Source organism: Myotis yumanensis, unplaced genomic scaffold (assembly GCF_028538775.1).
Source record: "Myotis yumanensis isolate MYYU_CA2020_CCGP unplaced genomic scaffold, mMyoYum1.0.hap1 SCAF_22, whole genome shotgun sequence".
Taxonomy (NCBI): domain Eukaryota; kingdom Metazoa; phylum Chordata; class Mammalia; order Chiroptera; family Vespertilionidae; genus Myotis; species Myotis yumanensis.
The window spans coordinates 12,584,366-12,611,631 of record NW_027223773.1 but is presented as its reverse complement, the minus strand read 5'-3'; the positions used below and the strand labels follow the sequence as shown (position 1 = coordinate 12,611,631).

Genomic DNA, 27,266 nt, shown 5'->3' with positions numbered 1-27,266 from the left:
CCCTTTCATCATTTATGTCAAGAGTTAACCCTTTTAATGATCTAGCTCTGGGTGTATCATGTAGCCAGTGGGCCATGCTGAGGTCTTCAGGAAGTTTCATAAGCGAAATTTAAAAATGATCTTTGGATTCTTGACTGAAGGGTTTTGTGGTTTCTTTGTTTGTTGCCTGCTTTTCATGGTGAAATGAGTCTTGTCTTGAATTATGTGGCCACATCCTGTGGCATTTCCCAACGTGCTCTCCTCTGGATATCAATACACGCTGCTAAAGAAAATAACAAAAAAAAAAAAAGCCCTGTGTGTGCAGATACATTTAGGATTTGCTGAGATGCTTAATATGTTTATCGTCACGTTTCAAGAGAAAGACGTGGTTTGTAGAAGTTTCCCAACTTACTGGACCAAAGAATTTTTCTTTTTCCATCTTTTTTTAAAAAAAAAAATTTTCCAGAATTTCTTTTTAATATTCTGTCTAACATATTTTGGGGAAGTACCCCCAGATTTTAATATCCCTTTGGACCCTCTTCAGTAGGAGAGCCTGACGATTTTGGGGACAGGCTTGGCCCTGCCTGGGGGTCCGGTCGCAGCCCCAGGGCACACGATGGCCATGATGGCCATGGTCTTCCCTTCAGCTACAGACTTCGTGGGATCTTTAGTCTGGATTCCTGACCGCGCCATGATGAGGCTGTGCCCTTCATTTGCATCGGAAGAAGAACTGTAATTCAGTCTAGTCCTAGCCTAGGCGTCTCTCCTTTGCTTACCCCTAGGCCTAAACCCAGTTTGAGAAAACAGCACCTGATGGAGTCCGTCCGTCCATTTGCTGGTTATCTGAAATGGACGCTTGTGTCCCTGGGCCATGTTTTTGGTGCTTTTCTGGGAAATGCTTTCCCTCAATTTTATCTCGGTATTTCCCTTTTTAGGTTGAGAGGGACAATAAGAAATCACCCTGTGAAGCCCAGTGCTATTTACGTGTGAGGATATTTTGAGGACCTTGTTTTTTTACACTAGAACAGTGGTTCTCAACCTTCCTGATGCCGCGACCCTTTAACACAGTTCCTCATGTGGTGGTGATCCCCAACCATAACATTATTTTCGTTGCTACTTCATAACTGTAATTTTGCTACTGTTATGAATCGTCATGTAAATACCTGATATGCAGGATGTATTTTCATTGTTGCAAATTGAACATAAAGCATAGTGATTAATCACAAAAACAATATGTAATTATATATGTGTTTTCCGATGGTCTTAGGCGACCCCTGTGAAAGGGTCGTTCGACCCCCAGAGGGGTCGTGACCCACAGGTTGAGAACCGCTGCACTAGGAGGTGTCTTGTAAAGACCCATGATAAAAATTTCAGACTTTTGTCGCAGGAAGAATTATATTCCTTGTGAGCAACTTTTTTTTAATACTCGTGGGTGCTGTAACTATCGAAACCTATAGTGTTTCCTTATTTGCATTGCTTCCTGAAAGCTCATGCTAAATGCATGGCCCATCTTCACAGATGCACAGCCTTTTACTCCGGCTTCTTTTATCTTTATTGGAGGCAGCGATTTCCAACCTTTTTCATTTCATGGCACCTGTAAACTAATTACTGAAATTCTGCAGTATGATTTTCCTTCACACTGGACACCTATTGTACTGGCGATTATTATTATTATTATTATTAATTATTATTAGTTTTAAGGGAGGAGGAGAGACAGAGAGAAACATTGATGTGAGAGAGAGACATTGATTGGTTGCCTCTCACACGTGCTCCAACAAGGGTCAGGGATTGAGCCTGCAACCCAGGTACTTGCCCTTGACCGGAATCAAACCCGGGACCCTTCAGGGGGCCAACGCTCTATCCACTGAGCCAAACGGACCAGGGATGCTGTCATTTTTTTTTATTTGATAATCTAAGGGAAAAAAGATCAGTGCCCTTGACTAAATAGTCAGGTATTGCATGTTTTGTTTTAATTTATTGAGGTAACATTGGTTAATAAAATTATATAGGTTTCAGGCATACAATTCTATAATTCTTCATCTGTATATTGTGTTGGTATTATTGCATGTTTTAAAAATTCTAGTTGAGAATCACTGATTTAAGGTAACACCGTTTTGGAGTTAAGAATGCAGGCTGCGGGGTCAGGCAGCTTGGCTCCATCCTTTTGTGTTCAAATCGGGCGAGCTGTTTAATCTCTATGAACCTCAGTTTCCCCATCTGTGAAATGGAGTTAATAGCACCCTACGAAGGTGGTTGTGAAGATTACCTATGACTAATAGGTTGAAGCGCCTATACGAGTTGCTGACACATCTTGAATACCCCATAGTTTTTTATATTTTCGTGTTCTCTGTTTTACTTTGTCGACTTTAAAAGTAATTGATGTTGTATTATTTATAATATTCTACTTACTGCAATCAGCCTAAAATATTTCTTGGAACCAAGCAGACGGAGCATCCATAAGTGTTGGTTTCTTAGCACATGGTATTTTACATAAAATGCAGCAACTAAAAACATTCACAATTGCTTTCCCATAACTACGTTTAAGTTTACAGAGATTTTGACATTAGACATAGGTGGAAGATGTACTTTTAGTCCACGTAACTTCCATTCTCTTTCCTGTCGCCTCAAACACACATCACCAAACACATTTTCTGTATCCTTTGTGTAGGTGTGACTGGTTTTCTTAAAGACATTTTTCTATTGCAGCCTCTTAGGTTAAAAGTTTCATTATCATTTGAAATCTGTCACAAGACCAGGGAAGTGTGTTCATTATACAACCATTTAATAAATAAGTCCCCCAGTTTGAAGAGCTGGGCTTTTATGTAAGGTCAGGCCCATTGAAGACATCGACAAAGAATTAGTTGTTTGTTATTGCTGTGTGATCTCCAAGAATGGAAAAAAAAGACATTCTTTCTTCAATACTTCCTTCCAGGCTGAGTCATCACTAGAGAGTGGGAAGGGCAGCAGCAGCAGATAAAAACCCCAAAGCTGATATCACACACTCCCATTTCTCCACGTTGGGGGCTAGCGGGGAGCCACCATGAGCGATGTGACCATCGTGAAAGAAGGTTGGGTTCAGAAGAGGGGTAAGTGTTGAACAAAACCAAAGCCATGTGGTTGGTAAGTGTGCTGACACTTAGTGGTGTCTTAGAAGTTGATTTTTTTTTTCTGATGCTGTTAAAGTCAACTGTGATGTACTATGTCCAGTAAGAGAGAAATGATATTTAGCATATGTGTTAGGAATTTGCTTATTATTCAAGGGTTCTTTGTAATTCTTTTTAAAATATATATATATATTTATTGATTTCAGAGAGGGAGGGAGAGGAGAGAGAGAGAGAGAGAGAGAGAGAGAGAGAGAAACATCAATGATGAGAGAGAATCATTGATCGGCTGCCTCTTGCACGCCCCACACTGGGGATTCAGCCCGCAACCTGGGAATCGAACCTCGACCTCCTGGGTTCATAGATCGATGCTCAACCACTGAGCCATGCCAGCCGGACTGTAATTCTTGATTTTGATCATTTATAATCAAGTTTGGCTTTCTGGTATGTTGTGTGCATGAATGTTACAGAAAATTGGTGTTGTGTTTTCTGTGTTGCCTGCTGGACTCTATAAATACAGAGAGAAATCTTTAGAATGATTCAATATCAAAAAAGTATCTAACTTGTATGCATTTTAAGACATGTAAACATAAGTCAAATTATTCAGTTATATTAAGCCAGTTTGGGTGGTGGTAGGGGAAGGGATTAAAGTAGTAAAGGGGGAGGGTTCACCCACAAACTCTTGGATTCACAATCTCATGAGAAGGTAAGTAATGTCCTGATTAAAAGACCACATGAGGAAAGTGTGTGTGTGTGTTTATGTTTAATTTTATGTTTTGTTTTTCATGATCTTTTAGTATTTCTTGTTTACTCTCACTTTAGATAAATAATTCAAATGCACTGTTATGCTTTTTAATATTAAAGGAAGCACTCTTCAGTGTAAAACATTTTATCCACTATGAGGTCACCTGCTAATGTGGTCAATGTGTTTATTAGAATTCTAGAGTTTGGGCTAGTTGCTAGGCAACCACTGCTTATCCACGTGGCCAAATGGAGTAGGATGAGGCCTCTTTCATTCTCAGGACTTTTAGGTTATTGGTGTCATTTTCTGGTTAAACCTTGCCTTTTAAGATGTGATTTTCATATTCTTTTGGGGTCTGTGGTTCATACCTATGCTGAAAGATGTTGATAGTATAGTTAAATGTGATGATGTGTTTTTGAGCTTTTGAAAATCAGCTTTATTGAGTTATTTACATACAGTAAAATATACCCATTTTAAGTGTGCCCTTCATGAATTTTGCTAAACTTTTAAAGGGGTGTAACAATCACTATAATCATGACATAGAACATTTCTATCACCCAGAAAAGTTCCTGCCTTCCCTTGGTAACCACTGCTCTGCTGTGCCTATAATTTTGCAATTTCATATGATTAGAATCATACGCCATGCAGTCCTTTGAGTCTGACTACTTTCACCTTTCACATTGCATAATACTTTTTTTCCCCCACACTCCAAATGCTTTATTGTTCTGCTGAGATGCTTACAAATACTGAAAGTCACCCAGCCTGGACCCCGCACCCACAGCCCAGGGCCACAAGGGGGCAGGGAGGTAGGCTGAGGGTTAAGGCAGAAAGACTGTGGCCAGGCTGTGGAGGCCTCATCCTCTGCTCCCTGTTCATCATCCTCGGAGGCTGGGCCTCAGGGCCCTCCCTTCTCTGTGCTCCCCGTACCCCGAGGAAGGCCCTTCTGGCTTTCTCCTCCTCGGACCTAGATGCCCTGTCTTCACCCCCTCTGGCTGTAAGCAGGGCACATGTGGTAGGGAGAGGGCTGGCAGGGGCCAGCAGGCTGTGCATCAGGGCCTGGAGACGGGCTCCGGGAGGAGGTGTTAGGACCCTTTTCCCAGTGTGAGGTCCCTGAGGGCCTGGGCTACAGAGATGATGGCACATACCCTGAGCTAGGGAGCCATGCAATGAGTACGTAACCATGGCAATGAAGCGGTTACTCTGGTGACCATGGTGGTGGGTCTGCAAAAAGGGGATGGGGCTGAGACCCCCAAGGATAAAACTTGAGGTCTCTGGCCCTTGAGCAAAGTAATGAAAATATAAACGCGGGAGGATAGTGGGGTGAGAGCAGGTTTGAGAAGTGTGCTGCCTGAGCTTGTAGGATTCATTAATATAGTGTTTTTCATTAGTCTGTTCCTTTTCACTGTTGAGTAGTATTCCATCCACAGTTTGTGTTTGCCAGGCGATGAGCATTTGGGCTGCTCCTCGTTTTGGGCTATTGTGAATAAAGCTGCTGTGAACATGTGTGTGCGTGTGTTTGTGTGATGTGTTTTTCTTGGGCTATAACCTAGGAATGAGATTTCTGGGTCCTATGGTAAGTTTATGTTTAACTTTATCAAAACAGCCAAACTGTTTTCAAAGCGGCCGACTGTTTGTGTTCAGTTTAATACCTTTTATGTTATTCTCATTTTAGAGATTTGGAAAGCTTTCTCAGATTTCTCTGCTGTGTGAAGGAAGGTATTTTTAAATAAGATCATGGATGTGAGTGAGCTTTGGCCATTTTAACATAAATGTAAGCTGTTGCTATCGCCACCTTTTATCAAGGGTTTAGAGTGCTTGTTGAGTCTGTTTAATTAATTGTGTCTCCTCTGAAATGCCATTATAGAAGGTTGGTATGTAGTACATGGGATATAGAAAAAGGAAAAAAAATAAAATAGAATTTCTCAGTGTTTTTCCTGCATTGGTTAGGGAAAGAGAATTCTAGTGATTTGTGTGTGCTTGTGTGCGCGCGCGCGCGCGTGTGCATGCGTTTGCGCGTGTGTGTGTGCGTGTGTGCATTAATTTTGGGAAGTAATAGTCTTATAAGACTGAAGAATACACAAAGGTATAAAATGCAAAGTAAAACTCTTTCTACCCTCTACCTCTTCCAACTAATTCCTGTCCTCAGAGATAACCATTTTAGACCTTTTCTAGTTTTTTAAAAATATATTTTTGTTTATTTCAGAGAGGAAGGGAGAGGGAGAGACAGATAGAAACATCCGTGATAAGAGAGAATCATTGATTGGCTGCCTCCTGCACGCCCCACACTGGGGATCGAGCCCACAACCCGGGCATGTGTCCTGTCTGGGAATCGAACCGTGACCTCCTGGTTCATAGGTCGATGCTCAACCACTGAGCCATGCCGGCCGGGCAGACCTTTTCTCTTTTTAATTCTGCTGATTACCCCAATTTTATATATAATATGCTAAACTTTATTTTTGACGAATCTTAAGTAATCTAGTATATCCCCATTGTGAAAAAATGAGCAGTTTTACTTTTAATACTTATTCTCTTCATTTTTTTTTTCTTTTTTGGGGGCCTTTATAGTTAAACTTTTTGCATCATTCTATAACTTATTTAGACATAATCTTGCCACTTCATGAGTTAATAAAAGTTAGTACCCCTTACAGTCTTCCCCTTGAATTCCTCACATTTCTTCTCCAATTTGTTAACTGTAACATTTATTTTATATCATCAAGGTTTAATAGTTATACCTGATTCCAAAAAGCAGTAATCACTATTATGCTATGTAAACAATATTAACTGTAAACAAAGTAGCAGGATGCATGTGATGGGAGAGCAGATGAATTCCTTACACGCTGTTGCTACTCAAGTTCATGTCATACTTTAGTTTGGCTTCTAGTTTGGGTAGAACTGTTTTTTTTCTGGATTTTCTAATTGCCACATTTCCCCCCTATTGGTAGAAGACTGTATTTGCCTTTATAATATCACTTGGTTTTCCAGTTTTGAAATCATACTATTTGTTGAAGTTCTAATATGAATTGCCTTTTCATATGGGTATGATCAGCTAATATCATGCTATTTAATTGCATTCTTGGACAAGTTCTGTGCTCTCTTAGATCTCTCTCTCTCGGATTTATTTTGCAGTTTTCTAGAGCACTTCCTGAAGTAATTTTCTCAGAAAGGGTGTGTGTGTGTGTGTGCTTGTCCACACCGTGTTTGAGAATGTCCTTTTCACGTTCACACCTGGTACATACCTTGGCTGGGTATAGAATTCAGGCTTCAAATAGTTTTCCTTCAGAATTTTGAAGGTTGAATTCCATTGCATTTCAGTAACCAGTTTACTGGTAAGAGGCTTGTCACTAACATGAAGAATTTTTTGTAGGTAACCTGCTTTGTTCTCTGGAAGCTTTTTGTGTTGGGGCCTCTGTACCCGTGGGATTATGAAATTGAAGGAGGGTGAGCTATAGTTCTTGTTTGCTGGTTCTGTAATTCATTCAAGCGGTGGACCCTTTGAAAATGCAGACTTTCATGTCTTTCTTCAGTTTGGGGAAATCTTTGTATATTTCTTTTATTATTTTTTTCCCTTCTGTGTTCTCTGTATTCTTTTATGTTTTTTACTTTCTCTTAGAGCTTCTCTAGCAATGCACTATTTTAAATTTTTTCTTTCATTTTGCCATGTGTCTGTTTTTTTCTCTTTGTTCCTTGACCTTTTATTCTAGCCTTTCATTGAATTTTATATTTCAGTTATTACTTTATATTCCCAGGACATCTTTCTTTATAGGTTATGGCCATCTGCTTTTATTTTACTTAACATTAGTGTCCTATTCTTAGGACACTAAATACATTTTATTTTGAAGTTTATTCTCCTCTTTGAATAATTCCTTCAATTTGCTTATTTTGTTATTGGGTGTTTTTTCAGTAGTGGTAGTTTTCTTTAGTTATCTACTGACCCCTGTTTATCTGGGTATATTTGTGAATGACTGGGATTGCTGGTAACGTCCTCTGTCTATTTTTACAATTTATGTGTTTCTCCTGTAGTTACAACAAGTCAGACTCCCTGAAAGAAGCTTTGTATGGTAGTGTTTCGTTGTGCTCCTGAAAGCATTAGTTGAAATGTTAGGGGAAACCAAATTGGGCCTTTTTTTCCCTCCACCATTCTTACTTTATTCCTTTAGAAATCTCAATATAATTTTAATAATAATTTCGTGTAGATTTCACTATATAGTCTGTTGGTGTTTGGCTGTATTTTGGTTCAGAGGATTTCTTCCAGAAGAGCAGTATTATTGTAAACACCCCGGGCAGATGGCTATCACCTGAACTTTGGTGTGTTCTCTTTCAAGAATAAGTATGATAATATCTGCCTTCCTTACCTCACCATGTGGTTTTAAACATTACGAGATCATGCTTGCAGGGGAGTGTTTTTTTTAAACTCATAAACTATTAATAAAGGGTATTTATATAAAAAAGTTATGATGTAGCTGTTACTTTCAATGCCAGTCCTTTTTCTCAAACCAGTATTGCTGAATCAGTTCTTGTTAGCTCTTATTCAGATATAATCTCATTTTATTTGTACTTTTTTTTTTTAAAGTTGTTCTTCAGTAAATATCTTCCAGGAAAATGAAAAAAAAATACAAGGATAATTATTGATGTTGTGTAGCACAAATACTTTATGAGTGGCATATAGTAAGGAGATCTTTCTGTCTGTACTTTCCTGTAGCAGTTGCAAAGCGGTATCATTAATGGAGATAACACATTCACATAGTATTGTTGATGCTAACGATGATGGTAAAACTAATGTAATGTAGCAAACAGGGAGTCAGGTGCTGCCTGCAGCTTTCTCCTGGGGGTCCAGGCAGAGCCCCCCATAGTTGGCTGCACATAGAGGCCATCTGTATACAGATTGAGCACGTGCGAAATGACCTCCTTCTGAGACCAGCCCAGGAGGTATACTCCAGGTGACTTGATATCTCTAACCTCGATGTCAAATTTGCTTTCTTATTTTGTTCCGTTAGAGCCAGTGGCAATATTTGCTGTGAAGAAACCCACTGCATTAATAAAGTTCAACCAGCTTAAAAGGTCTAAGTTGCAGAATTAAGTAGATCGCAGTAATATTGATCGAGGGCTTATTGTAATTTACAAAACTGTGTTTGCTTAGTAGTGTTATTTCTTAAAATCCTAAGTATGTAATCTCTTATAAGTGTGGTCAGCCAGCTCCTTGGTAACAAATTAAAATCAGTTATGTATTTCTAGTCAACTCATAATCGTACTGTTTTGAAGTTGGTGCCAATGGAAAGGTGGTGTTATCATTAGAAACATTTTGATTGATGAAAATGCTGCGTGCATGCAAGTGTAAGTTAGTTTCTTACATTTTTCTTGTATTGATATCTAACAGCTTGAATTTTCGTGTTGTATTCTGTGCATATAACCAGCTTGTGCTTTCAAATAACTTTTCCCCTTTGTGCGCCTGGTACTTGTGATTTCCAATATCTGTAAATTGTCCTTGGAATTATATTTGTCTTATATTTTGTGAAATGCTTTGTTAGATGAACTAGAATATTAGTATTTGGTCATTCCAGGCTCAAACTTTGTAAGTCTGTTGTCTTACAAAGTAGCTCAATCCCACTATGCAAAACATACTTTAGTAACATAAATAGCCGAGTTTATGTTTGAATGAGTGATTGTTGTGATGTAGTCAATTATAAGTTGTTACAGAAGAGAAAATGCACAATTTTGGGGGGACATCCGTGTCCAAGGGCCTTTCCTTCTCCTTCACTTTGCAGGTACTTGTGTGCCTTTTGTTCTTGTCTTCTTCACGAAGTGACTTTTGAAACAAATTATGAAGTGATTAAGGAAAAAGAAAATGACCATATGATTTCCTGTTTACTACTCAGCTGCAAGCGTTTTCCATAGAGAATAGAGCTGTGGTAGTGACCGTATAACCACGTGACACATTAGAGAAGCTCACTTTGGCTTTTTTTTTTTTTAACCCTCACCCGAGGATATTTTTCCATTGATTTTTAGGGAGAGTGGCAGGGAGGGGGAAAGACAGAGAGAAACAGCAATGTGAGAAAGACACATGGATCGGTTGCCTCCCACATGTGCCCTGACCAGGGCCAGGGATAGAGGTACGGTGCCCTTGACGGAATCGAACCTGGGACCCTTCAGTCCACAGGCCAACGCTCTATCCACTGAGCCAAACCGGCTAGGGCTCCCTTTGGCTATTGATGTTGTAAGTGGAGAAGAAACGTAGAAAAATTAAATTTGTTGGTAATGACATTTAAAACTCTGAGATTTGATGTATTTACATTGTGAAATTTGTTTTTCTTATACTTTCAATTAATTTGTTTTAACGAAGTAAGCCAAATGCAGAGAACCATCAAATGATAGCTTTCACTGCATTCCAGAGTTACAGAATTGCACGGTTGCTGCTAGACACACCCACACACCCACCCACACACCCTTCCCAATCAGCAGTTGAGTTTTGTGTTTTGACTGTATCCTGCAACCTTGCCCAATTCTTTTTTTTAAAAAAATATATTTTATTGATTTTTTACAGAGAGGAAGGGAGAGGGATAGAGAGTTAGAAACATAGATGAGAGAGAAACATCGATCAGCTGCCTCCTGCACACCCCCTCCTGGGGATGTGCCCGCAACCAAGGTACATGCCCTTGACCGGAATCGAACCTGGGACCCTTGAGTCCGCATGCCGATGCTCTACCCACTGAGCCAAACTGGTTAGGGTTTGCCCAATTCTTATTAAAGTTACTTTTAAGCTTTTCTATGCAGATGGCCAAGTCATCTGCAAAGAGCCTCAGTTCCACTCCTTCCTCTCCAGTCCTTGGGCTTTTAATTAATTTGTCTGGTTTACTGCCTGGTTAGCACCTTGAGTACAATGTTGAATAAAATTATGCGAGTCAACATTTTGGCCTTATTTCTCATCTTATTGGGAAAGCGTTTACACTAAGTGTCGTATTAGCTGTAGGTTTTCCATGGCTGCCCTTTATCGGGTCGAGAAAGTTCCTTTCCTGTCCTAGTTTGCTGAGAGTTTTTTTTTTTTTTTAATGAATGAGTGTTCAATTTTTTCAGAAGATTTTCCATATCTGTTGACATGACCATTTGACTTCCGTTTTTTCATTCTGTTAATGTAGTGTCTTACTTTCATTGCTGGAATAAATCCCATTTGGTCACGATGGGATTTATATATTACCAGTTTTGATTTACTAATATTTTGTGAAGGATCCTTTTTTTTTCTTTTTTGCATTTACCAGAATATTGATCTATAATTTTCATTTCAGGTTTTGGTATAAGGGTTATGCTAGACTCATAAAATAGATGGTAATAGGAAGTATTCCCTCCTCCTCACTTTTTGAAGGAATTTGCATAGGTGGGTTTTATTTCCTCCTTACATGTTTGATAAAATGCATCAGTGAAGCCAGTGGGGTTGGAGAATTTTGATGAGTAATTCAATTTCTTTAATAGATACAGAGCTATTCAGATTTTCTGTTTCATCTTGGGTTGGTTTGGCTAAGTTGTGTTTTTTAAGGAATTTGTCCGTTTCATTCCAGTTTTTGATTTGTTAGACATAAAGTTGTTCTTAATATCTGCAGGATCTATAATGATAATCCCCATATTAAATTCTCATATTGGTAAACTGTGTTCTCTCTTTTTCTTTGATCCATCTTGCTAGAAGTTTATACCTTTTATTCTTTCAAAGAACCACATTTTTGCTTTGTTTTTTTTCTTTGTCCTTTGTTTTCTATTTTGCTGCATGTGCTCTTAATTTTTTAATTAGCTTGTCCTTTTCTGGCTTCTTAAGATAAAATATTACTTTTTTCTTTTAAATAAGTATAAGAATTTAAAGCTGTGGATTTATCTTACTTCACTGCTTACCTGTGTCTCACAAGTTTTGATAATATTGTATTTTCATAGTCATTTAGTGTAAATGTTTCCTAACTTGCCTTGTGATTCCTTTGAATCTTGAGTTATTTAGAAAAGTATTGTTTAATTTCAAAATATATAAGGATTTTTAGATATCTTAGTGTTACTGATTTCTATATTACATTAGATTATAATTACAGAAGATACTCTGAAATTTTTTGTGATATTTTTTAATGGTCCACCATTTGATCACCTTGATTTTAAGTTGTTGTGGGTGTAGTTTTATAAATGTGTGGTTAACCATTTGTACGCTATAAGCGTCTATAGACACAAGTGGCAGACCTTTTTTAATTAAATTCAAAATATCGTGGCAGTTAACTGGTTAAGATGGTTGATAACGCATCATCTCTTCCATATCTTTACTGTTTTTGCTTTTAGTTCTATCAGTTACTGAGAGGGGTAAATTCTCCAACTATGATTGTGAATTTGTTTCGTGCGCATGTGATTATCATGCACCTACCACTGTATCTTCTTCTATGTATGCTTTTGCTTACGCCAGTTTTATGGCTTGGCATATATTTTTTTCTTTGCCTTTGTCAATGAAAATCTTGTATGTCCTTCAAGGCCAGGTTCCAATGTCCTCTCAACATTTTTTTTTTTTAATCATAGTCTCAAAGTTAGAATGATTTCTCTTGCCTAGAATATGACCTCACTTCCGTGCCTTTGCTTCCTGTGGCTTCAGATTGACTGGTTGTTAAATAGATCCATTTTTTCTGCTTCTCCCTTATAAACTCCCCAAGGGCAGGAACTGTGTCTACTACAACTGCATTCCTTTCCGCCATGGGGTCTACCAGTACCTTGAATGTAGTATGCTCTTAATCAGTCTTCAGTGAATGAATGAGGGGGAGGAAGAAAGTTCTAGAAGTTCAAACAGCACTGTATCACAGATTTCACGGCAAGGAACTAGAATTGGGGCAGCAGAGGCGAGGCCTGGAACACAGTTCCGGAAGTGGCCGACATCTAGGACAGGGTTTTGGTAAGGGCAGTGCGGCGCGATATAAACCAATAGTTTTCCATGTCATATAGGTTTTCAGGTATTTCAAGATTGCTGTGCCCTAGCCAGTTTGGCTCAGTGGATAGAGCATCCGCCTTCGAACTGTAGGGTCCCGGCTTCGATTCCGGTCAAGGGCACATGCCTGGGTTATGGGCTCGATCCCCAGTCGGGGGCATGTTGGAAGCAGTCAATCAGTGATCCTCTTTCATTATTGATATTTCTATCACTCCCTCTCCCTTCCTCTCTGAAATCAATAAAAGTATATTTAAAGAAAAAGAAAGAACAGCTATTTTAATAATAATAAAAACATGATTGCTCTGATGTCTTCCCTAAAATCCTTCTTTTAAGCAAAATATTCTCTTTTCTTAATTTTTTTATTGTCTGACATGGTGTCCAGCCTTCTCACACATAATCTCGGTGCTCTATGGTGTAAACATCTCAGTTGGTCGACATTTTTCTCAGAATGTGATGCCCGCAGTGAGCACAGCGCTGCAAGAAGAGTGTAGCTGTCAGCTCCCACGGGTCCCTGCCGAATAAGGGGCGGTCCCTCCTCCAGGTTCACCCAATGGGTCACTTGCAGGTTCCAGTTTGTGGTCCCAGTGCTGCCAGTTGACGTTCTTAAACGCCTTTGTAGCTAGTTTCTGCTCTGTCACACCACAGCCATCACTGGGTGTTATTCTTGTTACTGTAGGCCATTACTTTGCTGTTTTCTTTCACATATCTTTGTTACTGAGGCTTAACTTTGTATTCATGCTTTTAAGTCATTTTTTAAAATCAAATGAATTGCTTGCTTTTTTCCTTACTCAGTTTTTATATGGGAGGCTTATGTCTTTTGTCAGGTTTATAAATTTTATATGTTCTTATTTATCTGTAAGAGCTTTGTGTGTATTTCCAGTACCATTGTTTTATTAATTTTTTGTTGTTGGTGCACGTATTTGTCCTGGCTTGAATATACCTTTGAGATTTATGGTATGTATGTTTTGTCAGGTAAAAGCTTTAAGTTGTACCCTAGCTGGTTGGGCTCAGTGGATAGAGTGTCGGCCTGCGGACTGAAGGGTCCTGGGTTCGATTCTGGGCACATGCCTGGGATGCAGGCTCGATCCCCAGTGTGGGGCGGCGTGCAGGAGGCAGCTGATCAGTGATTCTCTGTGGTCATTGATGTTTCCATCTCTCCCTTCCTCTCTGAAATCAATACAAATATTTTTTAAAAAGCTTTAAGTTGCTATGCAGCCTAATCCGTCAAACTTTTCCCTTTTAAGGGGCCATTGGGGTCATCCTTAGAAACGCTTGCCCTGTTTTCTTTGAGCATCATCAGGATTCAAAACATCTGTATTATCTAAGTTATCTACAAAATCTACAATTTCGTTATCTATAAAATGCCTTTTGTGAAAGGTTCAAGCAGCACATAGAGTCTGACATGCTTCCTTCACTCCCACTCTCCTTCTCTGTTACGTGCGACGTGCCAAACAAAACCCAAATTTCCCTTAAATATTTCACAACCAGAAAGATACTTGCCAAACCAGAAGTAGTATTTGCCTCTTGTCAAGGGATTGGGATTCAAGAAATCAATCGGGCAGGATACAGGAGGAGGGGTCATTAAAGGAATGATCCTTTTATACTTTGCTCTGGGTAAACACTTGGATAGTTTTGCTTTGTCTCACTTTACATAAATGGCATCATAAACACGTTGCAACGTGTATTAGAGACGTGCGTGGTGTGCTGTTGCAATGACTAGTTTTTGTAACTTGCTTTTAGTAAATCTGGTCTTCCCATTCATCTACTTTTCTTGTACTTAAGTACTCAGAGACCATCAGTTTTGTCCAGAGGTTAAGAGGATGGGCCTCAACTTCAAGTCTTAGCGTTGCCATTTATTTATTTTTTATTTTTTATTTTTTAAAATATATTTTATTGATTTTTTACAGAGAGGAAGGGAAGAGAGAGAGAGAGTTATTGCTGATATGTGAAAGAAAACAGCAATGACATCATCCATGGTTTCTGTCTAGAAACATTGATGAGAGAGAAACATCGATCAGCTGCCTCCTGCACACCCCCCACTGGGGATGTGCCCGCAACCCAGGTACATGCCCTTGACCGGAATCGAACCTGGGACCCTTCAGTCCGCAGGCCGACGCTCTATCCACTGAGCCAAACCGGCTTCGGCGCGTTGCCATTTATTAGTGACTGTGGGCAAAATACTGAATCTTAATAGGCCTTCAATTTCTCATCTGCGTAATGGAGATGACAATGTCTATTTTATATGGGTGTAAGACTCAACCATCAGAATGTTTGATTAGCTCTTATCACAGTGCATGGGACATGCTTGATAGTTAAACAATAGCTGCTATTATTCAAGATTCTTAGAGAATATTGCTAAATTTGACATCAAGTTTACTAATATTTAATATTTAGGCTCATCCATGGTTTCTGTCTATAAAAACAACTAGTGGCCCAGTGCATGAAATTAGTGCACGTTAAAAGGGAATTAATTAGCCCTAACCGGTTTGGCTCAGTGGATAGAGCGTCGGCCTGCGGACTGAAAGGTCCCAGGTTCGATTCCAGTCAAGGGCATGTACCTTGGTTGCGGGCACATCCCCAGTGGGGGGTGTGCAGGAAGCAGCTGATCAATGTTTCTCTCTCATCGATGTTTCTAACTCTCTATTCCTCTACCTTCCTCTCTGTAAAAAATCAATAAAATATATTAGGAAAAAAAGGGAATTAATTAGAGTAAATATTTTAATATTGTTATTTGCCCTTTCTCTATAATAGAAGTGTCAGAGATGAAAGAAAATTAGTAAAATATATATAAAAATCTCCCTCCTGTTAGAGTCTGGGGTACGCTGCGGGACCCAGAGTCAAGTCCCTGCCCACCCACGTGCGCCTCAAAATCGCGAGACCCAGACCCGGCCGGCCCCACGCCCGTCAAGCCCCGCCAGGCAGGGGGCGCGGCCTCAGGTCCCCCAGCCCTGGCATGAGGGTGTGAGGGCGTGATGACCATTTGCATATTAGCTCTTTATTACAGAGGATAAGGATGCTTGCTCTTTTCAGTTGCTTTTTCTTCCTGCCCTTCTGATGCTTTCCATTTCTCAGAGCTTATTGGTGCTCACTGGGGCTCCGTGGTCAGTAACCTCTTCCAGTGCCTTTGGCCTCCGTGTTTGCACGGGGATGCTTCTCTTTTGAGAAGACCGTGTAATAATCAGTGTTCCTTTCCCGCCCCATTGTCTGGCCTGAATGCAGGTCTTCATCTTTTATAACTTAAAAATTGGTGTTTGCAACAATTTATTTCAGTTTCTCATAGGATTTGCAAGCTCATTAGCTGTTCTCTGTATTTGTTCTTTGTTATGATACTTCTTCCATCTTCCACACTTTTTCTTAAATTAAATGAATTAGTGTTAAAGCAACAAGTACACACATTTTTTTCTTTCTCACTCAGGAATGGATGATGCCAAATGACAGTCACATTTTAATCCTGTGGTTGAACTTTATGACTAAAAATTGTTTGCTATAACACTAATTTCCTTTCAAAAAAGAAAATGAAAAAAAAAACAAAACAAAACACCAACAGAGAACACTAATTTCCTTATCTTGCAAAGTTGAAAGCTAAGGCATTCTATCTAGAATTCCTGGGTCAAGAATTAGAGGCTTAAGTGTATTTTTCTAACATTATAATATCAACCACTAGAAGAACTGAAAGTGAAAATAAAAGTAATAAAAATTGGGAAGAAGGATAAAGGGGAACTCAATTTCTCACCTTCAGAGTGAGAAGTCAGATGATATATTAAGAAACAGAGCCCTCATGCTAAAAGCTTTAAAAATAGTTATTTTTGAGAATTGGAATGGAGTGTGTGTGTGTGTGTGTGTGTGTATGGTGGAAGAGGTACTTTAAGTCTTACATCCTTTCATATGTTACTGAATTATTACTTGGTGCACATATTACTTAATAAAGTATATCCTCCACAATTCCAATCTATAAAAATAAAAAAGCATAGTTTTATATATACCCAAAATATTAAAAGTGATTAACTCTGGGGAATGAGTTTTTTTCTTCAGTACATATTTTTCCATATTTTGTTATAAAGTGAGTATGTTACTTTGATAACCAGAAAAAATATTATTAAGGGAAAACCCTTGGGACCTCCTGGATATAATTTGTCACTTATTTGGCATCAGTATGACTTTTCTTATTTATACAAGTACTATAACTTTTTTTTTTTAATTAGAGGAAATGTACACCATATTCCCTACAAGTTTGTAAATGTATTAGTAAGGCAGGCATTCTACTAAAAATAACAGAAAACCCAGCCAACAGCAACAAACAAAAACAGCTTTATTTTTTTTCCCCTTCAGGCGGGGAAAGGTGGACAGTTGCTGGTCGTTCGGGAGATAAGGGTAAAGGCATCCAAGATGCCAGCCCTCTCACTCTGCCTCTTGCCTTCACCTTGTTGGCCTTTTGCGTGCTTACACTTGCTGCTTGGAGCTTCCTCAGTGGCCAGACCAACGAGCATTACATTGCCGTTCAAGGCCAGCCAATGGGAGGTGGCCGGTGTCAGCCGCAGGGTCCCCTTTCCTGGGACAGCACCCGCTTTCTCAGCAGCGCGCGCTCAGAGCTCCTTTTGTGCCCTGTCCTGTGGAACTGGGTTATGTCCCCTTAGCGAGGAGGCCAGGATCTGGCCTTCAGTCTTTGTAGAGGGAGGTGCAATGGGAAAGGGAACTGGGAACTAACATGGTCTTAGTCAGCCGGCAGCGTCTGCCACAAACAGCTTTGATAGCTGTAGTTCTGATGTCTGTGCTCCAGCTTCCAGTCAGATTTCCAGGAGACACAGCCTGGCTGGAGGGCAGCTTGGAAACCCGGCGCGCAGGCTTTCTCTAAGAGTTAGCCCCGCGGAGGTTGTTCTAAAAGGCAGCCGATGTGCCTGGTCCCAGGAGTTCTAAGCTTGTACTCCTTCTTTAAAAAAAAAAAAGAAAGAAAGATAGTTTGCTATTCTGAAGAGAGAGTGAATTAGGAGGTATGTTTGTACAGTGATCCCCAATTTAACTCGAATCTCTCTGCAGAATCCAAATTTCAGTTTCTAGCCCGTGACCTGAGGACGATGCGTTCGTAGGGTATCAATTAGGGAAAGGTTTTCACGTTTGTTTTTAAATCAGTATGCAATGAAATTGGCCGTCACAGGTTTTCTAGTGATGAATCCAATATAGCGATCCAAATAATACTGGGTCAGTTAAAAATAGCCAAATTATATCATCCAAAGTACTAGGTCTTACATTTATTTGGTTTTTCCTCCACGTAGTTTAATGGGTATTACCCTGTAATCTCTTACTTCTCTGTCACTGACTTTTTTTTTTTTTTTTAAATGAACACTTGTTAACATTTTTATTTTACTCGCATGGTATGAGTGAACCGGACAGATGTTCTAGGGATTCAAAGGAAAAGTCAAAAGAGCAAAAAAAATCAAATACAGTAAAAGAATGTTGAGATGAATTGCAAATGAGGACCAAACTGGTTTTTGCACAGGAGAAAGTTTATTAAAATCACTACTGGACAGAGAAGAATCTAGAAATCAGTCAGTTACCTACAACTTCCAAAGAGTTGCAGAGTAGCTCAAAGACAATGAATAGAGCTAGAATATAACAATTAACAAGGGTAACCTAAGGAGGAGGCATAGTTTTTCATTGACTGCAATTGTTTTCTGCACATGCCTGCTGGAATACATTACTATCAAATTAGACTTGCTGATAAGAGTTTAGGTCTTCATAGTTGTGTTTATCAATGAATTGATAAACTTTGATGTAGATTTTTACAGGGATATTCACTTGGCCCCTGCCATCTTTCCTAGGTCCAGGGACGTGTTACCTATCACCTTGTGCTTTTGAGGAGAGAGACATTGTCCATGCTCATTTCTGAGTACTTGGATAAACTAGTTTCTTTAATTATAGAAAAATATGCGCCGTAGACTGGGGAGGACGTGAGGATGAAGAAACAGTCACCTGTTGTCATGGAATCCACAGCCGAGTGGCGGGTAAACACTATTTAAGACGTCCATTTCCTCGTCTGTAAAGTGGAGATAATGATAGTTTTACTTACCTCCTGAGGATGATTGTAAAGACTGAGTTAAAGTATGTGAAAGGCTTAGCATTAGACCAGGCACATGGTAAGCGCTTCATAAATATTAGCTGCCATTGCTGTTGTTATTAAAAAACTAGAGGGCCAGTGCACGAAATTCGTGCACGGGGGGGGGGGGGGGTGGGGGTGGGTCCCTCAGCCCGACCTGCACCTTCTCCAGTCTGGGAGCCCTCAGGGGAGCCCTCTCCAATCCGGGAGCCCTGGCGGCTTAGGCCCACTCCCCGTGGTTCTCCGCTCTCTGCGGGGCCTGGCTGCTCCATGCCTGCTGCCCAGAGGCTCTCTGCGACCCAGAGCCCCTCCACGACCAGGGCTGGACACTTGCCTCATGGCTACGGCGATGAAGCAAGCATTCTGCCAGGCCGCTCACTCTGCCCGCTCTCAGAGGCCGTCCCCCCAGGACAGGGGGACTCTGGCGGAGCTGACCGCCATCTTGTGGCTATGGGCGCTGCCATCTTTGTGACAGAGTGATGATTAATTTGCATATTACCCTTTTATTAGATAGGATAGAGTGTTTTGGGAGTACAGTGGGGCCTTGATTTACGAGTGTCCCGACTAACGAGTTTTTCAAGATACGAGCCGTCTCTCGGCCGATTTTTTGCTTTGAGTTGCGAGCTAAAATTCGGGTTACGAGCCAGCTTCAGATACCCCACTGCTAGTTGGCGCAGCGAATGTCACGGTGAACACCACCACATCAGCCCAGCATCATGTGTCTCACTCATTCACTTTATGATTTGACATACGAGTAATTTGAGTTACGAGCTCCGTCACGGAACGAATTAAACTCGTAAGTCAAGGCCCCACTGTACAGACTAGGCAGGGTTGACATCCTGGAAAAGGTAGGGGAGTGATGGAATTTTCACCTGCCCTCAATTCTACATCATAATTTTCTTGTTCATCTTTGCCACTCTAATGCCCGACGCATAGTAAGTCCCTAACGCCTGTTGAAACACGAATGAGATATACGTATACTGCTGGAATATTCTTAAAACATCTCAAAGTAGATGCCAGTAAAATGGGAAGATCATAATACTCCTTGTCCAGTCTTCCATGCCTGACTTATTCCTAGCATAACATTTAGAATATTTTTTCAAGTAAGTGAATAGTAGAAGGAAATTTAGGAAATTGAAAAGGTATTACTTTCAACCAGGCTTTTGAAACAAACTGGGCTTTCAAACAGTTAATATTTCTATCAAGGAGCTGGGATGCCAGTGTTTTATACTTCAGACTTCAAGCTGGAAGATTTTGAGGCATCATCGAAAGCCCGAAGAGCCTTAAGTAGTCTGTTAGTAGAAGTTTCACGGCCTTTGAGAAGGCTGTGGGTGAGAGCTTAAAGAAAAGTGAGAAGAATGTCACTGGAAAATTGGGGAAGGAATCTTTGATCTGTAGTGGCAGAAAGTTTAGCGTCTCTGTCATCTGCAATAATAACATGGGAAGCATGAAAATGTGCACCGTGAACTAGGTGATCTGACAAGGAGATTTCTCAGCAGAATGTTGAAGGTACTCCTGGTTCCTTCTTGCTGCTTATATATGAGATGCAGCAGGAGAGAGACCAGCTAAAGGAAGTGCTGGTAAACCAAAAGGAGCAAGGACTGTGGAGTCTGACAGTCCTAGTCTCTTCATGTGACCCGTGTTGCTAAAATGAAGAAATAGATTCCGGGAAAGATAAAATCCAGGACGTGCTCAGGAAAACACGGTCTACAGATGAAGCTTTAAAATCCTCGAGGACGTGGGCAAGCTCCCCTCCATGAACCCCTTAGTCAAACCACATGGGTCCTAGGAGCATTAGAGAGTTGTCCCTCCGCAGTCTCAGCAGAGCTTCCCGGAGCAGAGGGGACTTGTCTTGGAGAGATTTTGGGGTGTGGCCTTTATTATGGAGTGAACCCTAAGATTCACAGGAGACCTACAACGTTCTCTCTCTCTCTCTCTCTCTCTCTCTCTCTCTCTCTCTCTCTCTCTCTCTTTTTTAAAGAGGATTGAATTGGACTGAAAGGGACAGAGACAGTACAGTGAAAAGTGCTCTCTGCATCTATGGACCTCTCCAGGCAGGAAAGATGCTGGGAATACTCTGTAGCTTCAAACGTGAGCTACCTTCATGACTCAGAAAACAGAACCTAGAGCCAAGAGGGCAGCGCCAGGCCTTGAATTCTCCCTAGGAGTTGCCTGTGTTGCACGGGATTTCAGAATTGCTATGAGCCAGTGACTTCCACCCACCTCCCTGAGCAGCAGCGCTGGAATCGCTACCCCAGGCCTTTCGCATGTTGGTCTTGAGTTCCTGACCCACAGGAACGGTGAGATGATAAAGGTTTATTGTTACTCGACAGCACCGAGCTCTATGGCAATCTGTTATGCAGTGAAAGGTAACTAACGCAGTAGCAATTCAGTTTAAATTGGAAGGCTGAAAAGAAAACTGCCAAGACGACAGGCAGTGGGGTTGGGGGAGAACATTCACAAAGAGGAAAAATGAGACCCCTGGTTTCAAAGGTCTTGAACTGTTAGACTCGTGGGATGACTGTATGTCATTGGAAAAAGATGTAAACTCAAGAATATTCATTAGTGCATATGCAATTAAACCCTGGAGGAAGTTGTTGTCTGACCAGTAATTACTGCTAAGAACTACTGTTTTATGGCCTAGCCGGTTTGGCTCAGTGGATAGAGCGTTGGCCTGCGGACCAAAGGGTCCCGGGTTCGATTCCCGTCAAGGCCATGTGTTGGAGGTTCCTGCCGGAGACCTGGTCAGGGCACATGCAGGAGGCAACCAATTGATGTATTTCTCTCACATCCATGTTTCTCTCCATCTTTTTTTTTTCTCTTCCACTCTCTCTCTAAAAAAAAAGAACTGTTTTATGTGTAAAATGGGGAAGGACTTTTTCTACTTTTTAACTTAATACTTAGACTTGTTTCTTAGTAAATGAAGTTATGTTTACATCGTACATACTCTGAGAGGTTAACTTATTTATTGTCTAAAAATGTTTAAAGTAAGTAAATGTCACATACTGTAGGGCTCTGTCTGTACTCGGCTCATATCAGTTAATTTACCTTAAAACTGAATGGAAAGAAGAGGAAATTGCTTTTGCTTCTTTTTATTTTGAAAATGTTACATAAGCAGAAAAATGAAACATAAATATGGTTACCGAGCACATAAACATCCTTACAGTGTTTTGTCACATTTGCTTTATATATACTTCTTCCCCCTACTTTATTCAGGTACACCCGACAGATAAAAATTGTGCAGGTTTGGGGTGTACAGCATGTTTTGATATACGTATACATTGTGAAGTGATTACCACAGTCAAGCTAATTAACATATCCATCCACTCACAGTTACAATTTTACTTTTATTGATGTATTTTTGGTTGAACCATTTGAAAGGAAGTTGCAGATATTACTCTACCTCTAAGTTCCTTTAGCCTGAATTTCCAAGATAAGGTATTCATAACTATAGTACCATTAACATAACTAAATGACTACATTCAATAATCACATCTAATATGGTAGTCCAAAAAATTTTTTTAATAACTTTTTAAAAACCAAGGATACATACAGTATATTTCTTACATCTCTAGCCCATTTTATTCTGAAATAATAAAAATCTGACATTTTATTGCTTTTCAAAATACTGATTCAAAAATTTTTGGATTTTATGCATCAAGGTTTTGGCCTTATGGAATGTCCCACATCTGCTTAATTTTCCTTCGTTATTAGATTCACGTTGAACCCTTTTTTGGCGAGAATACTGCAGAGATGAAGTGTACTTGATCAAGAAGGTGATTTTTGGATCTCTTCACCATAAAGATGTAATTGTCCCACTTATAAGTCTGTGGGGTCATAGTTCCAGCAGCCTTTCACTTTGGTCTTAAACTCATTGATGATTCTTGCCCGAATCAGTGTTTACCTTATGAATTTTAGGGAAGTTGCTTTTTAATGGCTACATGTAATAGATTCACATTTGCAAGGAAAGATGTCCTACCACCGCCAAAGAAGCCACCATTGCTCTGAACTGTAGATTTGAAGGTATTTATTGTCTGCGTTCCATGTATGTTTATTTTCCTTAGTGAATCATTTTGAAAATTTTTTGATTTAATTTTAAACAAAAGTTAAAAAAAATTAAAAGCAGAGTTAATAGCAGACCTATGAGATAATTTTTAGAATTCCTACAAGTGAGGCTCACTGAAGTCCTGCAGTGTTTATTGGACACCTGCTCACACACAAGGAATTGCCCTGGATGGCATGATGTACTTGACATTACCAGTTGTAGCCCTCCAGTGCTGAGCTAGTGGAGACGATAAGACACGCATGACAAATAAGAGAACATGTATAGCCGGAAACTCTAAGCGCCCAGTGACTGATTGGTCAGTAACGCTTTCAGTGTTCAGGAAGCTACCACGTTGGATTTGACCATGGGCCCAGCAGTGTAGGTATATAGTAAAGGGTCTTAAGATACCACTAACATTCTGACCTTGAGTCAGGCATACGTTCCAATAAATATCCAGTGTCTACCACATCATAGCAACCGAGGCAACAAAAAGAACGAAACATACTTTTTGCCCTTGAAACATGCTTATGGAGTGAGATGGAAAACACAGGATTGTGTATGACACGAAGTCACGCACATGCTGTAATAAAGCTACGTACTCGGTGCCCTGGCTGTATAGAAGAGAGAACGGGGAGTTCGTGTTGCTGGGCAGATGGGCGTGGGGCAGGAAATGCACAGAGGGAAGTGGCATGTGAGTCTGCTGGGAAGATTTTAGATCGAGAAGGGAAGAGTACTCTAGCCAGTAGAAGATGGGCCAACGTGTCCAGATGTGCGATGGTGTGTGCCATGGTTTTGGAGAGCCTGGTGATGCATTTTCAGGAAATTTAGGAGTGGCCCTGATTTGGGGGCCGATCATAGAAATGGTTACTCACCCTCGTGTGTGTGTGTGTGTGTGTGTGTGTGTGTGTGTTTAAAAAAATTTTTAATAGGAGAATAACACTGTTGAAATTTTAATGTGAGATACAATTTTTCAGAAAAAATATGTGGAAAGACGAGCAGTGCACTGAAGCATGAACCTGAGAAACGCCCACTCTACTAACAATTGGGGAAGGAGAGGAAAAGGACCTTCAGGGAAACACAACAGGATCATTTATTCGGAAGGAAAAGAGCTAAAATAGTAATGTCATTAGGACCAGTGGACAAGAGGTTTTACAAGAGGAGGGTTCATGTCATCCAACCGCCTGTACAAAGGAAATGAAAACTAAAAAAAGGCCATCGGATCTGACAATAGAAGAATGTCGTGAATTCAGCTTCAGTGATTTGGGGGTGGGGGGCGGTGGAAGCGTATTTCTGGGGAAGAAGGAGAGGATGAAGTGTCGTATGTAAAACCATGTGCTTGAAGAATTTGGTGGTGAAAAGCAGGGCAAGAATAGAACGAGGGCAGCCTGGTCAGTGGGGAGTTTTTCTTTAGGGAAAAGCTGGTCTGTACAGTGTGAGATGGCAGGGGAGCCTGCTTGTGGGACAGGGGACTCTACAGGCGGCCGAAAAAGAATAGATGGAACACGGTTGGGAGGAGATGAGGACCCAGGAGAAGGGTTCGCCTGGGAAAGGGGGAGAGGCAGACTTTCAGTTATTCCAGAGGGAAGGAACTGAGTGTGAGAGATGGGCAGAGAGAAGGAAGGATTAGTGAGGAGGAGAAGAGGGAAGGAGGGACCAGATGAGGGCCATTCTGCCCTGGGAATTTGGAGAAAGCCAGATCAGCTTGGTTTGAGACTTCCTCTTCTATTTATGTATCTGAGGAGCATGAATGGAGGAAGTCCCCACCCACCTAGCGTGATCTGTCCTCGGAGGGGGCGGGGCAGAAGGCTAAAGGGTAAGGGAGTGGACACATTATCTTAAATCTTAGGCCCAACAGTCTTCAGAGTCCAGCTCTGTGTCACTCCACTTTCTCTTCCGTCGTGCTCTTTTCTTTACATGACAGTTTTTCCACCATCAGAAAAATTGTAATATAAAGAAAATATTTAGGGGGAGAGATCAACCAAAGGACTTGTATGCATGCATATAAGCATAAGCAATAGACACAGACAACAGGGGGTGAGGGTGAGGGCAGGGCTGGGGGGATGAGGGGACAGTGGGGGATGAAGACACATTTGTAATACCTTAATCAATAAAAAAATTAAAAAAAATATTGACCACCAAATACTCTAATATTTTAAAATGCAGTTGTTAATACATAAAGATTTATAATCACCTCATTTAGGAGTTCTAAATGTATGACTGGGCTTAATTTTAGAAGTTTAGTGAGTATATAAATTTTAGAAGTTTAGTGAGTATATAAATTTAAGATGCATTTTATTTAGATAAAATTATGGATCTAATTTTTAAATTTAAAAAATTTGAAGCACTCTATATATATATGTAAATATATATTTTTAAATTTTTATTTGTTTTATTTTTTACTGAGGGCTTTTTCTCCATGAGGGTAATTAGTCAGGACTCTTGAAATTTGAAGCCACAAGAACCCGCCACAAGCTGAAGCAGTGAAGGAAAAGTGAGAATCGGAGTAGGGGGTGGGTTTATTACATGATCTAAGTGAAGAATCCAAGAGGGACTCGTGTCAGGCGTTCCCTCCTGGCCATTCTGCTCTGTTTCTGGGCGATGCCTGCGTTTTCCCGCGGCCTCTGCTCTGAGGCCGGCGTGTGGGTCCTGCAGCCCCGTGATGTCATGACTCAGAGTCCCAGAGGACGATGGTCTCTTTCCCACCAGCCTTGTAGTAAACACCAGAGTAGGTTCCGTCTGTATCATGTTCCCGGCCCTACTGACCCCTGCGGCCAGGGGTACTGCGTACTCAGCCAGTCTAGGGCCGGGTTCTATGGTCATTTCTTCTAGGAGGTCACCGTGGTGGTGAGTGGGAGGGTTTGGCTGTAAATTTGTGGCCCGTTTCCTTTCAGTCTCATGTATGTGTGTATGTGTACATGTGAGTATATATTTGTTTTGTTTTGTTTTGTTTTTTACAGAGAGGAAGGGAGAGGGATAGACAGTTAGAAACATCGATCAGCTGCCTCCTGCACACTCCCTACTGGGGATGTGCCCACAACCAAGGTACATGCCCTTGACCAGAGTCGAACCTGGGACCCTTGAGTCCGCAGGCTGACGCTCTAACCACTGAGCCAAACCGGTTAGGGTATGTGAGTATGTATTTGTTCTCTACCAAACCAAGAAGTCTTGGGAAGAATCAGCCTTTGATGACTTAGGTATGAGTATTAACAGCTTTTTTATTTTATGAGTTCATAAAGATATTGTAAAAGCCTTTTCTTTTCTATTAGTAAAAGTGTTTACCGTGCTGCATACCACAATGGATTTGGCCTTCACAAAGATGGAGCTGCGTCATTTTCAGTAGTAGCAGAAACAAAACCACCATCACTTCTCTCTCTCTTTCTCTCTCTCCCACACACACACACACCCTGGGTACCTAGTTAGGATTATGAAAATAACATGATGGAAGAGAAAGTGTAGCTGGCATCGGAGTGAAACAGATCTGAACTTTTAAGATTGTTGGGAAGATTTAAGATAATTATCTAGAGTTCTTGATATAGTCTAGGCTCCTATGAGGTGCTTGAGAAGTGATGGCTGTTAGAATTCCACTTGCTAAGCACTGATACTTTGTGATGGCGAAGAGAACTGGCTGTGTGCCGGGAGCCGGTCCATCCTTGCTGCTTGACACAGTCTCTGCAGGAAAGAAACATCTGCACAGCATATGTTTCAAGGGACCTGGCATATATAGCATATTGTTCTTAATATGTTTGCTCTCTTTAGTGCCATGTGTTTTAACCAAGGTCACCTCTCTGAGAAAGGTTGTTTCCCCAGGTGGGGATCTTTCCCTGAGGTTAGGGAGGGGATACAACCCCTTAATTAAGTGCCAGGCGGGTAGTTAAGCTACATAATCTTTACTCCCTGGAATGGAGATAAGAAACGCCCTAACCTTTGTAATAGAAATTGACAGGATTAAAATCGGCTGGTATAAATATGGATGTAACAAGACAATAAACATCAGATCCTCATCAGTTCCTAACCAGAACTCCGACCAGAAACTTGGCTAGAGTTCCTGGCTAGAGGTCCTGACTAGGCTGCTGATCAACTGAAGGCTGTCTTCGTGTCATTCCTTCTTCGCCGACTCCGTCCACACCTTTGGGGACCCCTGGACCCGCTGGGGTTGGACCCCAGCAGCTATGAATCTAGCAGGACTCCTGGGTTTTAACTTTAACTCTGAGTAACCAGCTGTGCGTAGCCAAGACCTAAAGCTGTTTGACATCACCAGGCCTGTAACATAGGGAGGTGGCCTAGAGATCTTGTCTAGCTCCGAATTTCTACTATTTTAATAGTGTGATTTGGGTTACAGAAAAATATTTTAAAAAGGGAATCTTGGTATACTGTCAAGA

The 27,266-nt window shown here is 40.8% G+C and overlaps 1 protein-coding gene across 8 annotated transcripts in view; it reads left to right on the top strand.

The window, feature by feature from the left end:
* Positions 1-27,266, top strand: part of AKT3 (AKT serine/threonine kinase 3) — a 228,266-nt gene that overhangs the window by 10,038 nt on the left and 190,962 nt on the right. For all 8 annotated transcript variants that reach the window (XR_011469357.1, XR_011469355.1, XR_011469356.1 and 5 more), the window contains one exon: positions 2,912-3,065. Coding sequence is in view for 5 of the 8 variants with exons in the window: in XM_070401367.1 (XP_070257468.1) it covers positions 3,020-3,065 (46 nt within the window). In the remaining 3 variants the exon portion in view is untranslated. The remainder of the gene's footprint in view (positions 1-2,911; positions 3,066-27,266) is intronic.